This window comes from Porites lutea, chromosome 3 (genome assembly GCF_958299795.1).
Source record: "Porites lutea chromosome 3, jaPorLute2.1, whole genome shotgun sequence".
NCBI classification, from domain to species: Eukaryota; Metazoa; Cnidaria; class Anthozoa; order Scleractinia; family Poritidae; genus Porites; species Porites lutea.
The window spans coordinates 25,851,026-25,863,900 of record NC_133203.1 but is presented as its reverse complement, the minus strand read 5'-3'; the positions used below and the strand labels follow the sequence as shown (position 1 = coordinate 25,863,900).

Below are 12,875 nucleotides of genomic sequence, written 5' to 3'. Positions count from 1 at the left end.
CCCCTGGGGACAACCACAACAAGAAAGGTTAGCTCCTTGTTACCATGGAAACAAGGCTGTCTGGGGGGGCCCATTCTGCCACAACAGCTGACCATGTGAGTCTATGGGGCAAAGGGGCGACCTGTATGAAGCACTTCATCCCCTTCCCACTGTCACGTTTTATTTACTTAAAAAGACAAACAATGAGAGATGTTGTTCTAAGCCTGATGAACTAACTGATCAGAGCTCATTGGGCAAACATAGGCCAAGTGTCGAAAATAGCACCATGCTTGAAGCAGTAACAGTTATATGTGTAACAATACAGTTGATAACATTCTACTTAGAAAATTACGCCGCTCACAGAGAGCCAAACAATAACAGTAACGATAAATTATAAGAATGTCTCAATAAGCAAACATACTGCTCAAGTCCAATTATAGCCTTTGTAACAATAAAGATATGGGCTCTCGACATAGCAGTAATTAGTTGATAAATTATACTAAGAAAATTGGCGCTGCTCACAGAGAGCCAAACAGTTAACTGTAACAATGATAAGAATGTCTAAATGAGCAACATACCGCTCAAGTCCAACAGCACTGGGCTGGATAATTATAGGTCTTTGTAACAATAAAGATTTGGGCTCTCGACATAGCAGTAATTAGTTGATGAAATTATACTAAGAAAATTGGCGCTGCTCACAGAGAGCCAAACAGTTAACCGTAACAATGATAAGAATGTCTCAATGAGCAACATACTGCTCAAGTCCAGCAGCACTGGGCTGGATAACTATAACGCTTTAAACATTTAAGATAGGCAAGGAACCCTCTACATAGCAGTATGATTAGTGTAGCAAACCAGTAAATGTTATACTTAAATAATTATGTACATGGCTCATAGAGAGCCTGTTAGGGTCGGGGGAAGGGTGAGAATTTCTCAAACAGTTTCTGGGAGGTCAGAGAACTTGAAGTGAACTACAGATGTGAAGGTACGGCCGCACGGTCTTTGATTGACATAAAGGGAAGGCATCGATGTGATTGGTCTAGAGATAAAACGTCACAAAGGGGGCAAACCGTGAACCTTGTCTCGGCAAGATATTGCGTGACAAACCGTTTATTTCAGAAGGGTAGCTCATATAATTTCTCTGACCCCCCTTTCATGGTTGTTTGCATTAACTTACATTTATATTACTTATAAATTGGCTTAAATAACACATTGAATCTGGCACCAGAAATGGCTAAGTTTACAGATCGAAAATCATCGTAAAGGTACTCCACACCTATAGCTCTGAAGCATGACCATCTTTTAAGTGTAGCAAATTACCAGAGCTTTCATATGAAAGATTTGCTAACGTTGTGATCAGTTTTTTTTTTTTTCGGTTTAGCCAATGAGAGGCTAGAGGAGTCATCGATGAAGGTTTACCTATTTAAAACAGACCAACTGTTATTACGTCCAAGCTGACTTATTCACACGCCTACCTCTTCATAAATCTGAAACAGAGCAGTCATATCTGGAAGGAAGTGGGAAGATGTGTGCCCCGTTCAGACGAGAACACTTGCAGCAAGGCAAGACTGATCTATTTAATTTCGCGGGGAAAGTCTAAAATCCAGACACACAAAGACTTCAGAATCGCACACCAACCTTAGGCATGCACACAGCCAAGTCACATGGGCAGTGGTTAGGCCAGGGATAGCCATTGACACCTGTCCCGTTCTTGTAAGGATTCATCAGCATGGCATAGTCGTCGGATAATAGTGAACCGGAAGGTTTATATGAACTTAAGTGACAAGGAGAATGCAAAGCACTCGTTTTTAGTGCTCTAAGAGCAGACGTTTTCTGGTTCATTCGTCTGCGCTCAGGCTAGCTCCACACAGCACATACATGTATGACTATTTTTTTTTCGATTTTGGGGTACCTATCGATCCTTAAGCTTATAATTGAAGTAATCACGGATGCATAAATGGCTAATTTTCTAGTGTAATTCAGATAGCCAACTACGCGGGTTACTACAAAAACACAGCTTTTCGTATTTTTTTTCTCGGTTCATCCGCTATTCAGAATCGATAGGAGCAACCTCTAACATGAACAAAAAGCGTGCCGTTAGCAACGTAGACATGCTCACTCAAGTTCGGGTAAGAAATAAATCTTGCTATCCCCTGTGATTCATCCACTTCGTCAGCGACGGGCCCAGTTGAAAAAGTGACATTTAAAGACTGACAGCTGTCAGTTCTTGTACCTGCTTCTGAAGAAATTCGAGTTTTTCTGTTGCTTCTTTTAAATTTTTGAGCGTTAACTCGAGGTGAAGAGTCGTTGTGGGGTCTGAAGGTAACCTTCTGCTTCCTTTCACTGAATCTGAGCTATAAAATATAAATTTAATCATTTTTATCAACAGCAATTTGCGGCTTTTTATGGGCTTCAATATCAGCTGTAAAATCTATATGATGCATAAACTGCAGTGTTAGTTCTTACAGTGTTTACCAGCGCAAACAGTCGACTACGTGTATAATGTATACCTTTGAACTTTTCTGTTGTGTCGGATTGACTGGTTAGTTGAATTACGGGTGCGATCCATTGGGATGATAGGGATCTGGATCAGTGATCCAAGATCACTCGGATCATCAACCTTGTTTGCTATAATCCGAGCGTTCAAACAGATCACAAATGTCATTGACAAGTACTGACATAAATAAAACTTGGTTTACACTATCATTTAACATCGCCTCGACTCTCCCTTGTTCTCGAAACCGTTTGACGCCGTTTGAATAGTTCACTTAATACTTTTGGAACAAAGATATCACCATTTTGATGGCAGCCATTTTGTCTGGTTTTTGAATGTTTTAAACACCTTCGATCACATTTGCCGTTACAATCGAACATCTTCCAACGAATAATCATTTTCAGTAAACGTTTTTTGGAAAAAAGGCTAACGTCCTGTTAAGTCACAATCACGGTTCGTACACTTTTTCTGCCGTAAAATTCAAGGACTTTTCAACGACTTTCAAGGACCACATTTTTAAATTTCAAGGACCTTATTTATTACTATTAACACAGGTTCCAAATAAACTATAAAAATATTCTGATAATAATGGGCCTTTTTCCTTAATGGCAACCATTTTTTTTATGAAAATTCGTTTGTGAGTGCTTATCAAAGAATTACATCCCGTAATGAACAAGACAATAATGACCGTGCTTCTTATAAGATGTTCTTCGATTAAAATTCAATGACTTTCAAGGACCAAAATGAACGAAAGAGAATTTCAAGGACTTTCAAGGCCTTGAAAAAGGACTCTTAAAATTCAAGGTTTTCAAAGGTTTTCAAAACGCGTACGAACCCTTCACATTGCTCCGATCTTTTTGTTTCGTCCAAATTATGATGACAAAAACCATATACAGTTGCTTAATTACACTGACAAAAGGAAAAACATAGCGGACTCACACCCTCGCCCGCGGGGAGCAATTTCAACCTAGTGGACCAATTTGTTATGTTTAGCATAATGCCTAGTGTTCAAAAGTAGTGAGATGTTGAACCTCTGATACTATTCAGGAACTCTGTATACAATGAAGCTCTTGTAAGTGGAATGTTTTCATCTGAATTTTCATCTGAGTCTGAATCTGAATCACCACTCTCAGAGTCATGGCGCCCCACTTCAACCTGAAGAAACAATGTGTCGTGTTCAACATAGCGCCGGGTTTTTAACACCTTGTGAGATATCAACCTGCGAATTCCCAGAAGCTCGGGGTTTTGTTCCACCGTAGGCCGACTGGAGAAACTGCCACTGGGTGTTTGAGTTTCATTGGGCTTCAGGACCGCTACAATGGTCTTCCTCTGCGCAGCATCAGGTTGTTGGTCGATTACACTAAAAGTAACTTCCTCACGAAAGGGCCAGGGAAGAATGGCATCGTAATCGCCTTTCATAATACCAACATATACCGACATATATCGGTTCCTGTTAGTTTGATCTCCATCTGGATCGACGCGTACATTCAACTTGTAGCCTTGTTTTCCTGTGTAGAATTCAGCGAATATACTTTTAGTGTTTCCATTCTTAGCCAGCTTTAAGACATTGCTAAAGCCAGATATCTTCCACGCAAATGGAGACACATTGGTTAATCCCGCGACCACTTTGGCTTGCGAATCCACCTTAGAATTCAGAGCGCTATTGACAGCTTTCCACTCTTTCTTATCAGCATCTATCTGAGCACAAAGGACAGAATTAAAAGTTGCCAGTTCGCTGCTTTGCGCATTTACCTTGGACACGAGGGCTTCTACTTTGGAAGTGACAAAGGAATTAGTTGCTTCAAGTTTTTCGTTGAGAGCGGCATTAGATTCTTTCAATTCTCCCACTTGCTTCTGCAATTCATCAAGCTTCTTCATCGTGTCTGTAAATGTTGAGCACGTTAAGGCCAGATGAAGTCTTGCTGTGGACTGAAGATGAGCGTCAACTTTGTTTCGCTGAATCTGATTATTAACCATAAAAAATAAATTAATAACTTAACGCCTTAATTGTGCCTCGTGGCCAGAATCTAGTTTGTTCTAAGAAAAAATGCTTGAGTAGAAAAGTCCCTTCTGAACAGCTCCCAAACACTGGTAAAAACGGAATACGAGAATTCACACGTAAGTCAAAGTCTTACCGAGTACATGCAACTTTATGTTAAAGTTCAGATATAACGCGCACACTGATTGGTTGAAAACACGTGTGAATCTCACCATGCGGTGGTTTTCAATAACAAAGTTTCGCATTTTAAGGTTACAAGTACACCGGCAAAAGAAACAAATGGAAAGGGAAAGCTCTATTGAATGCTCAGTTTTCTTTTCTGTGAACAAACGAAAGCGTCTTGTTACGAAATTGTCCTTCGAGGAATTCAACGATGTTTTCTTCACCGGGAAGCGCAAAATAGCCTGTTTGAAATGCAACCAAGGCAGCGAAGTTTTCGAAGACTTTTTCTTTTCACTCTATGGTCAAGAAAATTACGTTTTTAAAAGGGAATTTATGTATGTATAAATGTTTCACAAACGTTTTATGTATTTTGTCATGGGCGCTAAAGAAAAGTTACAGAATACACCCCATTTGAGATGGATTTTGAGTTGAATTTTGCCACGCGTTCATCCGATTTTACTTGTCTTTTGGGATTAACTTGTTAGTTGTTGAATAAAAATTCTAAAGAAATAACTTCTCTGTTTATTGTTTTGAGATTCTTCATTCATAACATTAGCTTTAAACCCGATCGCGAGACTACAGCATTACTTTGCGAAGACGTCGGCGAATCTTCAGTTATACACTTTTAGTATAAGGTTCTGTTTTGAACACTTTTCGATACGAAGCTAAATCACTTCGTTTTCAAATTGTCAGGTTAATGACGTCCAAATTTTCATGGGCCGCAATTCGAGCCAGATTTAAAATCACTTTTTGCTTTTTAGAAACTGATTTTTGGACGTCAAAAGTACATTCTTTTGCACTGAAATTCACAGAACGTCTCGCTCGTTTCTCCTTATGATACATGTAGCTTTGATACTTTGACAGCTTTAAAAGATTTTGTCCCTTTGATTCTTTCTAATCAAATCAGTTCAAACCGTGCACGTGTTGATTACGCATGTGTTAATTATCTTATCTTTTTTTTAACCAGCGGAACAATCCTTGTTAAGTCCAAAAGGGTTTATCGAGAGTCCCTGCTCTACTATATCTTATCTTATAGTTGTGAATGAATCTATGTAAGTAGACTTTGTTGTAGAGCAAAAAAAAAAACTTTGAAACTTTGAACTTTGTCTTATTCATTTGGCCCATTCTAAAAAGGGTTGTGATTGGCTGATTTAATATCTAACAGATTCTTTATCACAAAACAAATAAAGAAGCCTTGACTGTGCTCTGTTCTGTTGTAAAGCACATAGGAAGAGGCTAGAGTAGAACACTCAAGAAGTAGCGAGAAACACTCAACAGGACTACGTCTCGTGTTTCCACCCTACGCTTCTTTCGTGCTCTAGCCGCTTCCTGCGTGCTTTACAACAGAACAGAGCACAAACAAGGCTTCTTTATTTGCTACATAGAATATACTTATGCAACATTTTGCGCTGATAGATTATGGTGCTAGTTCTCGTGTTCAAAGTCATTCGTCTTACTGTCTTTTGTATTCTTCATGAATTGCTTGATCGAGTATTTTTGATTTAAGTACCTGCATACATAAAGGTAACATCTATCTAAAATAACACTGACACGGCATGCGTAAACAATACACATACCTTTTCTTCACAGCCTATCAGAGCATAAGGACAGGGGATCTTTGTCAGCGGACACTTGTTTTCAACGTGAGACTCGATCTAAAAAGATTTTAGATAGACACATCATGCATAAAAGAAGCTTTTTGATTTACAAAATTACGCACAAAATCATGTACAAAATCACCCTAGTAGTATAGGAGGGACCGGTTACTCCACTTTTTTGGGCAGGAATTTCATTAACTTGGGCAGGAATACATTAACGCCGATAACGTCATAACCTTTTGTCTTTATCTCATGAGTAAAATGCGCAGGAATCTCATTAAGTTAAGGTCGTAAGCTAGTTTTAGTTGGTTTAGTTTTTCGAGTTACTTTAAGGTTGATAAACGTCTTCGTTTTCGATTGGTTAGTTAAAAAAAAGAAACGTTTTCATTGGTTCATTCATAGTGTCTGAGCAATAAAGTCAAACTTGTCTGTGACTTAAAATCACTGAGAAGTAACGTAATTATGCAAGTCCTATTTCCTGCTGCTGTGATTGTCCTAGTTCCGGTTCACTGATTTTTGGCGGCAAATCGTGCATATTAATGAGGGCAAAGGCAATCTACAATCACGGACAAAAGTAGTTGGGAAGGTGGAATAAGTTAGCAACATTATTGCTCCATTTCATACGCCTTATGTCTATGTTAAAAAAAGATTATTTGTTCTTCTCCTGAATACCCCCCGCGCCCCCTATTCAATGTTGGGACATGTAACAACAATTACGCACAAAAACAATTTAGTTTTGTCCAACATTGATCCAGGGGCGGGGGGGGACAAGTACAAAAAAGGTAAAAATTGGTAACCTTCCCAACATTTTTGACGATGATTGTGTGAGAATAGACAATTGTCTTTGAACGCTTGTAAAACTTGTGGCTTTTAACATTTCGCTGAGATTTCTCACCCTGGAAATCTATTGATAATGTACTTTACGATGGGTATATAAAATGGAATAAAGCTTTAGTTTCGTTAAAATCACCATCATGAGATCCTTGTATCTCGCATGCGTGACATGTCAAAGCGTGACCACAAAATCCACTAGCGTGTGTAGATTGTGTTTTTAAGAACGTCGGAAAAAAACCTTTATGTTCCTTACTTTCCGGCGATAGATTAAATGAAGTTTCCTTGTTTGGAGAAAGTGGAAAGAATCGCCATAGCTTGTCTGTTTCATTACATAAAATTAGAAGACATGAGAGCAATTAGTACTAAATGTCACACGTTTGTTGTTATGCATTTTTGCCTCTGTTCAGTTACACAGTTTCACTTTGTGTCATTTCAGTGAGTGCGATGATTTTAAAGACGAAACAAAGAGAAACAACTTGAAAAACAACTACAGTTAGCAGGAGGCTTAGGGACAATAAACGTTTTCGAGAAACACCAGAAAATTCTAGTTGCACACGTATGCGTGAAACCTGTGGGCCGAGAGGGGTGTGACATGAGTGCGGAATTTTCTAGACTGTATTCTCTTAGGCTCCGAATTCCCAAAACCTATATATAACAAGCTGTTGATTTTCCAATACAGAAATAAATAATTTCAATGTATTGATTACACCATGGTATTCAGAGGAAAAATACCTCCAGAGAAAAGAGCGTTAGCAATATTTTTACGCCAAGAATCTGGCCTGAGTTATCCGAAAATTGCTGAGAAATGTAACATTTCAACCTCCTCCGCCGAAAGAATTTGCAATGAGAATCTTTTTCAAAGACAAAACTCGGGCCACTCAAGGAAACGCGGTCGACGAAGAAAGATTTCACTCCGTATGAAGCGGTTATTGAAAAGAAACCTCTTGAAAATGAGGAGACAAGGTGTAGCCGTAACTGTGAAGAGACTTGTGGACTAAGCCTTCAAACCGCAAGTATTCGCACGTATTCCAGATGCTTAAATGAGATGGGTTTCTGGTTCTTACAAGCTAGAAAAAAGGGTCTTCTGAAAGAAAGTGACAAAAAAGACCGGCTTCAGTATGCAAGGAAAATGGCACGCTACGAACGAGATTTGCCAGGTTTTTGGACTGACGAAGTAGCTTTTTATTTAGATGGTGTGTCTTTCGTATACAAGACCAATCCCATGAGCACAGCAATGGCTCCAAAGGCAAGAGTATGGCGTCAAAAAAGCGAAGGCTTGCAAGTAACCAGCAAAGGCTCGAAAGATTTAGCGGGAGGAAAAAGGCTGCACGTAATGGTTGCAATAGCTTACGGAAAAGGAGTTATTCTGAAAGAGCCCTATGAGAAATTGAATGGCCAGTTCTTTGCTAATTTCATTAGGCAACATTTTAATTTATGTTTCGGACGTGCAGGGCCAAAACGAGATGGAAAACGTCTATTTGTTATGGATAACGATCCAAGTCAGGTGTCCAAATTAGCTATGAGTGCTCTAAGAGAAATTGAATGCCAACTTTCGAAGATACCTTCTCGCTCGCCAGACCTGAACCCATGTGAATCTATTTTTCATATTGTCAAAGATTCATTAGACGAAGAAGCGATTGAAAAACACATCAACAAAGAATCATTTGGCGACTTCAAAAACAGAGTGTTGCGCACATTTAGCGAGATGGATCCTGTTGTCATTGATAAAACCATAGAAAGTATGTCCAATAGAGTTCTATCAATTATTGAAGGAAAGGGTTGTCGAACCAAGTATTAAACAAACGTAAACAAGGTATTTTAATGGTAACATACTTCAGTTTTTACACTATATTATGTTTACATGTACTGACGATGTCATAAAGGGAATAATATAATAAATTGGAGCTTCCACAATTTACAGTGTGGTTATCTTTTCACGCTAATGGCGTCACCTGTCAATCATTAAGCTATTTTGAGAACAGTAAACCACAACGATTTTCACAATACTCCACCACATTACTCCATAAGAAAGTCCCAAATACATCACCAATGAACCAACATTCTTGCGAACAAAGTACAAAAATATGTAAACCGTATTAGAATATGTTCCATTTTTCCTTCAGTTTTCCACAGAAATAAATGTAACTAGTGATTTTCAACATTACTCCATTGAAACAGTGTCTAATAAAGGTCAATTAGTTAGGTCAAGTTTAATTTAAACGCTAGCTGCGGAGTAATGTGGTACTTTCCTTACCAAAACGCTAAAATGGCCCTTAAAAAGCATAGCACTAACTCCATTCAAAGTCCTGCACAATTCAATATAACTTTTTTCTCTTTGGAGCTACTATAAACGAAATAATTTCGGCTACTTCAATGGAGTAATGTGGCCTCTCATGTCTGCGCCTTTTGACTCATTGTGTAATCAGATTAGCGAAGACAATAGACGCGCGCTACTCTAAGTTATTTTAAAAGACTCTACTCAGTGATGTTGTCTAAAATGAGTTTCGAAAAGCAGTGACCACAAGGAATTAACTGGAGTTGTTCAGCTGGTGGAATTTGTCTCCAGAAGTGGAAAAATCTCCACCTTACGTTCATCATTTCAGTGTTTGCGTGGCAAACACTTCCCCCCTGTATGTAAACAATTGGCGCGTCTGATGTTGCGAAGATAGGGGTATCGTTGCTAAGCTCAATGTCCCGTTTCGAGAAATTTTTGGGAGCTGGTAAATGCACTATATCTCCCTCTAGCAACAGGAGCATGTCAGCCCACGCTATTATGGAGGGTTTCCACCGAAAATCATTCAACATAATAATTTCCGCCTCTTCTGCACCAACCCAGGCAAAAGTTCCAGTGGCGGGATTACAAAAAGTGCCATAAATGCTTTTCAATGGGGCGAGCACGAAACTTTTCCCGCAATTGGCAACTCCATGTATAAACAGGTTTCTGTACTTTCCTCTTCCTTTTTCCAGCAACATCAACACAGCTTGGGCGAAAACACTGACGCTGATTTCATTTCTATTGAGGAGGTTAACTGCCGCCTCTAGCCACTTCCCCTCACAGCTCGCAACGCATTCGGCAGAGTAGCTTTCGTGTAGAAGTTGCATGCGAGTCTTCTGTGACCTTTCATACTTGGCTTCCGCAGTTGCCAACTCCTGCGCGATAGCCAGACACTCATCTACTGCTTTTCCGCCCCTGTTACATATAAATTCCGCCAGCTCTGTCTTGCCTTCCCGATTTTGTGAAGCTGCTATAGACAGAAGCTGTAGCCGTGATTTGACGTTCTTAGCCTGGATAAACTGGGCAACCTCGTACACTGAAAGACCACGCTTTCGTTTCGTTTTCTTACCCCCAGTACGGCCAACTGCTTTTCTCTTGTTTCCTGAGATTGCCTTCTCAGTTCTCGGTGGACGCGCATTGCTTAGGTCTGGGTGACCCTCTGAGTGAACACAGAAGTCATCTTCCTTTGTGGTGTATTTGTACGCAGAGTAGTATGTGTTGTGTACGGCGCTAAAGTTCACCCTTATGCCGTAGCGGTCGTCTAAGAATTGGCGTACCTTCAGCCAGCGAGCACGTTTTTCCAGTTTCATTGCCATGTGATAATGGGAATTGCTCTCTGAAACACCTGCATCAGCGTGTAATTCTCGCGCAACAACCCACTGCACAACCTTAACACCCGTCATTTCCATCCACCCTAGTGAGACCTTTTCGGCAAATGCTTCTCTTGTCGCAACTTTTTCTACATCGGCTCTGCTATATGTCACAAGATACACAAGTCGCTGCTCACGGTTTCGCAAAGTATCATTTACTTCTGCCATTTTCGGGGTTGTTATCGTTGTCCGTAGACCTTTCAAACAGGCCAAAACAAATTATCTTTCGCATTACAAAACAATTTCGACTCCTCCCCTTCGCATAAATGACAACAGAACTTTAAACACGTGAAATACTTTACAGATATCACTCATTGAAGCTGTCCCGACAAAAACATAATCATAACAATGCATGCCCTTATGTTCCAAAAAATAATAATCATAACCTAATTGTATTAGCCATTTTATTTCGCCTGAAATGATAAAAACAACGCACAGTAACTCTTACTTTTCACGAGAGTACCAATTCTGTGTCTTTTTTAAAGACGTGCTTTACTATAGAAAGTCGTCGACTTTTGTTTCTTCATGACCACACCCAGAATTTCAAGACAATCACGGACAAAAGTAGTTGGGAAGGTGGAATAAGTTAGCAACATTATTGCTCCATTTCATACGCCTTATGTCTATGTTAAAAAAAGATTATTTGTTCTTCTCCTGAATACCCCCCGCGCCCCCTATTCAATGTTGGGACATGTAACAACAATTACGCACAAAAACAATTTAGTTTTGTCCAACATTGATCCAGGGGCGGGGGGGGACAAGTACAAAAAAGGTAAAAATTGGTAACCTTCCCAACATTTTTGACGATGATTGTAGCTCTTTTTAGCACGAAAGACAATGTTTTACTTACCCTACATCTCTCCTTCTCCTCCGCAATTGATTTATTTTCCCTCCTCAATGTTTTTATTCCGTCTTCCTCCTCCTCCTCATTTTCATTATTTTCCCTCCTCAATCTTGTTTTCCCTCCGTCTCCTCCTCCACCTCCTCCTTCACCTTCCCATTTTTATAGAAAAAACAATAAAAATGAGGAGGAGGAGGAGGGAAAATAGTAAAAATGAGGAGGAGGTGGAGGAGGAGGAGGGAATAAAAGCATTGAGGAGGGAAAATAATAAAAATGAGGTGGAGGCCCAAGTTAATGAAAGTCCTGCCCAAAAAGGTGGACTAACCGGTCCCTTCTATACTACTCACCCTTTACATTAATGTACTCACATTGTTACGAGCAATAAATGAACCGCAGACATTGGGACATTTTAGGAGTTTCCTTTTACAATGATCAAAGTGGTTCTGTATAGACAAAAAATATAAAAATGACATTTTTTTTTATATAAATTTTATTATCCTATCGTTTGGTTGCTTTGCCTTGTTTCAGTTTACCCACCAACGGTCAAATGTTGCCATGTGCAGATTGAGGACCAAGTTATTATTTAATGTTTTTCATACACTGTCCTTTTTATTACAGGTTCCCATTGTCAATTAATAGAGTTATTCTATGAATGCACATCCATGATTAGAATAAGTAAGTGCCTGCTTATTCACACATTTGTATCAATTTAATTGTTTCAAGTACTGTGATAACTCAAGAGTTCAACAGGAGCTGTTCATTAAGGCTTGGCCAAAGCTATGGTTGTTGTTAACATGACACGATTTCTGTAACAGAGCCGCGCCACGCCGCCCCAATCTCTAAAGCGGCGAGTCAGACATTGGATAGGTGTTCATGAGCAGATAGCTCCTTGTGTCAGCATAAAAAGCTATCCAGCATAGTGTGAATATAGCCAGTAAATGTAAATAAATTTTAACAAATTCAAAAATGTTCTCAGAAAAAATAAAAATCCAAGCTGTTATTTTTTTCTTGTTGTAAATGGCATAATAAGATATCAGCTATGTTGGTGGCCCTAAAAATCCTAAAAAACCCTAATTATTATCCCTATCCCTAAAAAGCCCTTCTTTCTCACAACTTTCCCTAAAATCGCTATTTTTTTCTTTCTTTCCGGAAATTACTGATGACTAATGTCATTGAAAGCACTTAACAGCTTCTATCAATGACTGGTAAGTTATTTTAGCTATTTTTGTGTGAGATTTCTCGTTAGACTTCTTTCGAATGATAGAATTTGAGGGACACGAGTTGTGCTCATCTTGCTTGAGCATATATCCATATGCTCAAGTA

At 39.3% G+C, this 12,875-nt stretch overlaps 1 protein-coding gene across 1 annotated transcript in view; it reads right to left on the bottom strand.

Moving 5' to 3' along the window:
- Positions 1–2,659: 2,659 nt before the first annotated feature.
- The window catches only part of LOC140929548 (TNF receptor-associated factor 6-like), a 16,410-nt gene continuing 6,194 nt past the window's right edge, over positions 2,660–12,875 (bottom strand). The window contains exons 4-6 of the mRNA XM_073379303.1: positions 11,921–11,995; positions 6,212–6,289; positions 2,660–4,435 (exon numbers count right to left, since the gene is read on the bottom strand). Coding sequence (XP_073235404.1) covers positions 3,482–4,435; positions 6,212–6,289; positions 11,921–11,995 — 1,107 coding nt within the window. The 3' untranslated portion in view covers positions 2,660–3,481. The remainder of the gene's footprint in view (positions 4,436–6,211; positions 6,290–11,920; positions 11,996–12,875) is intronic.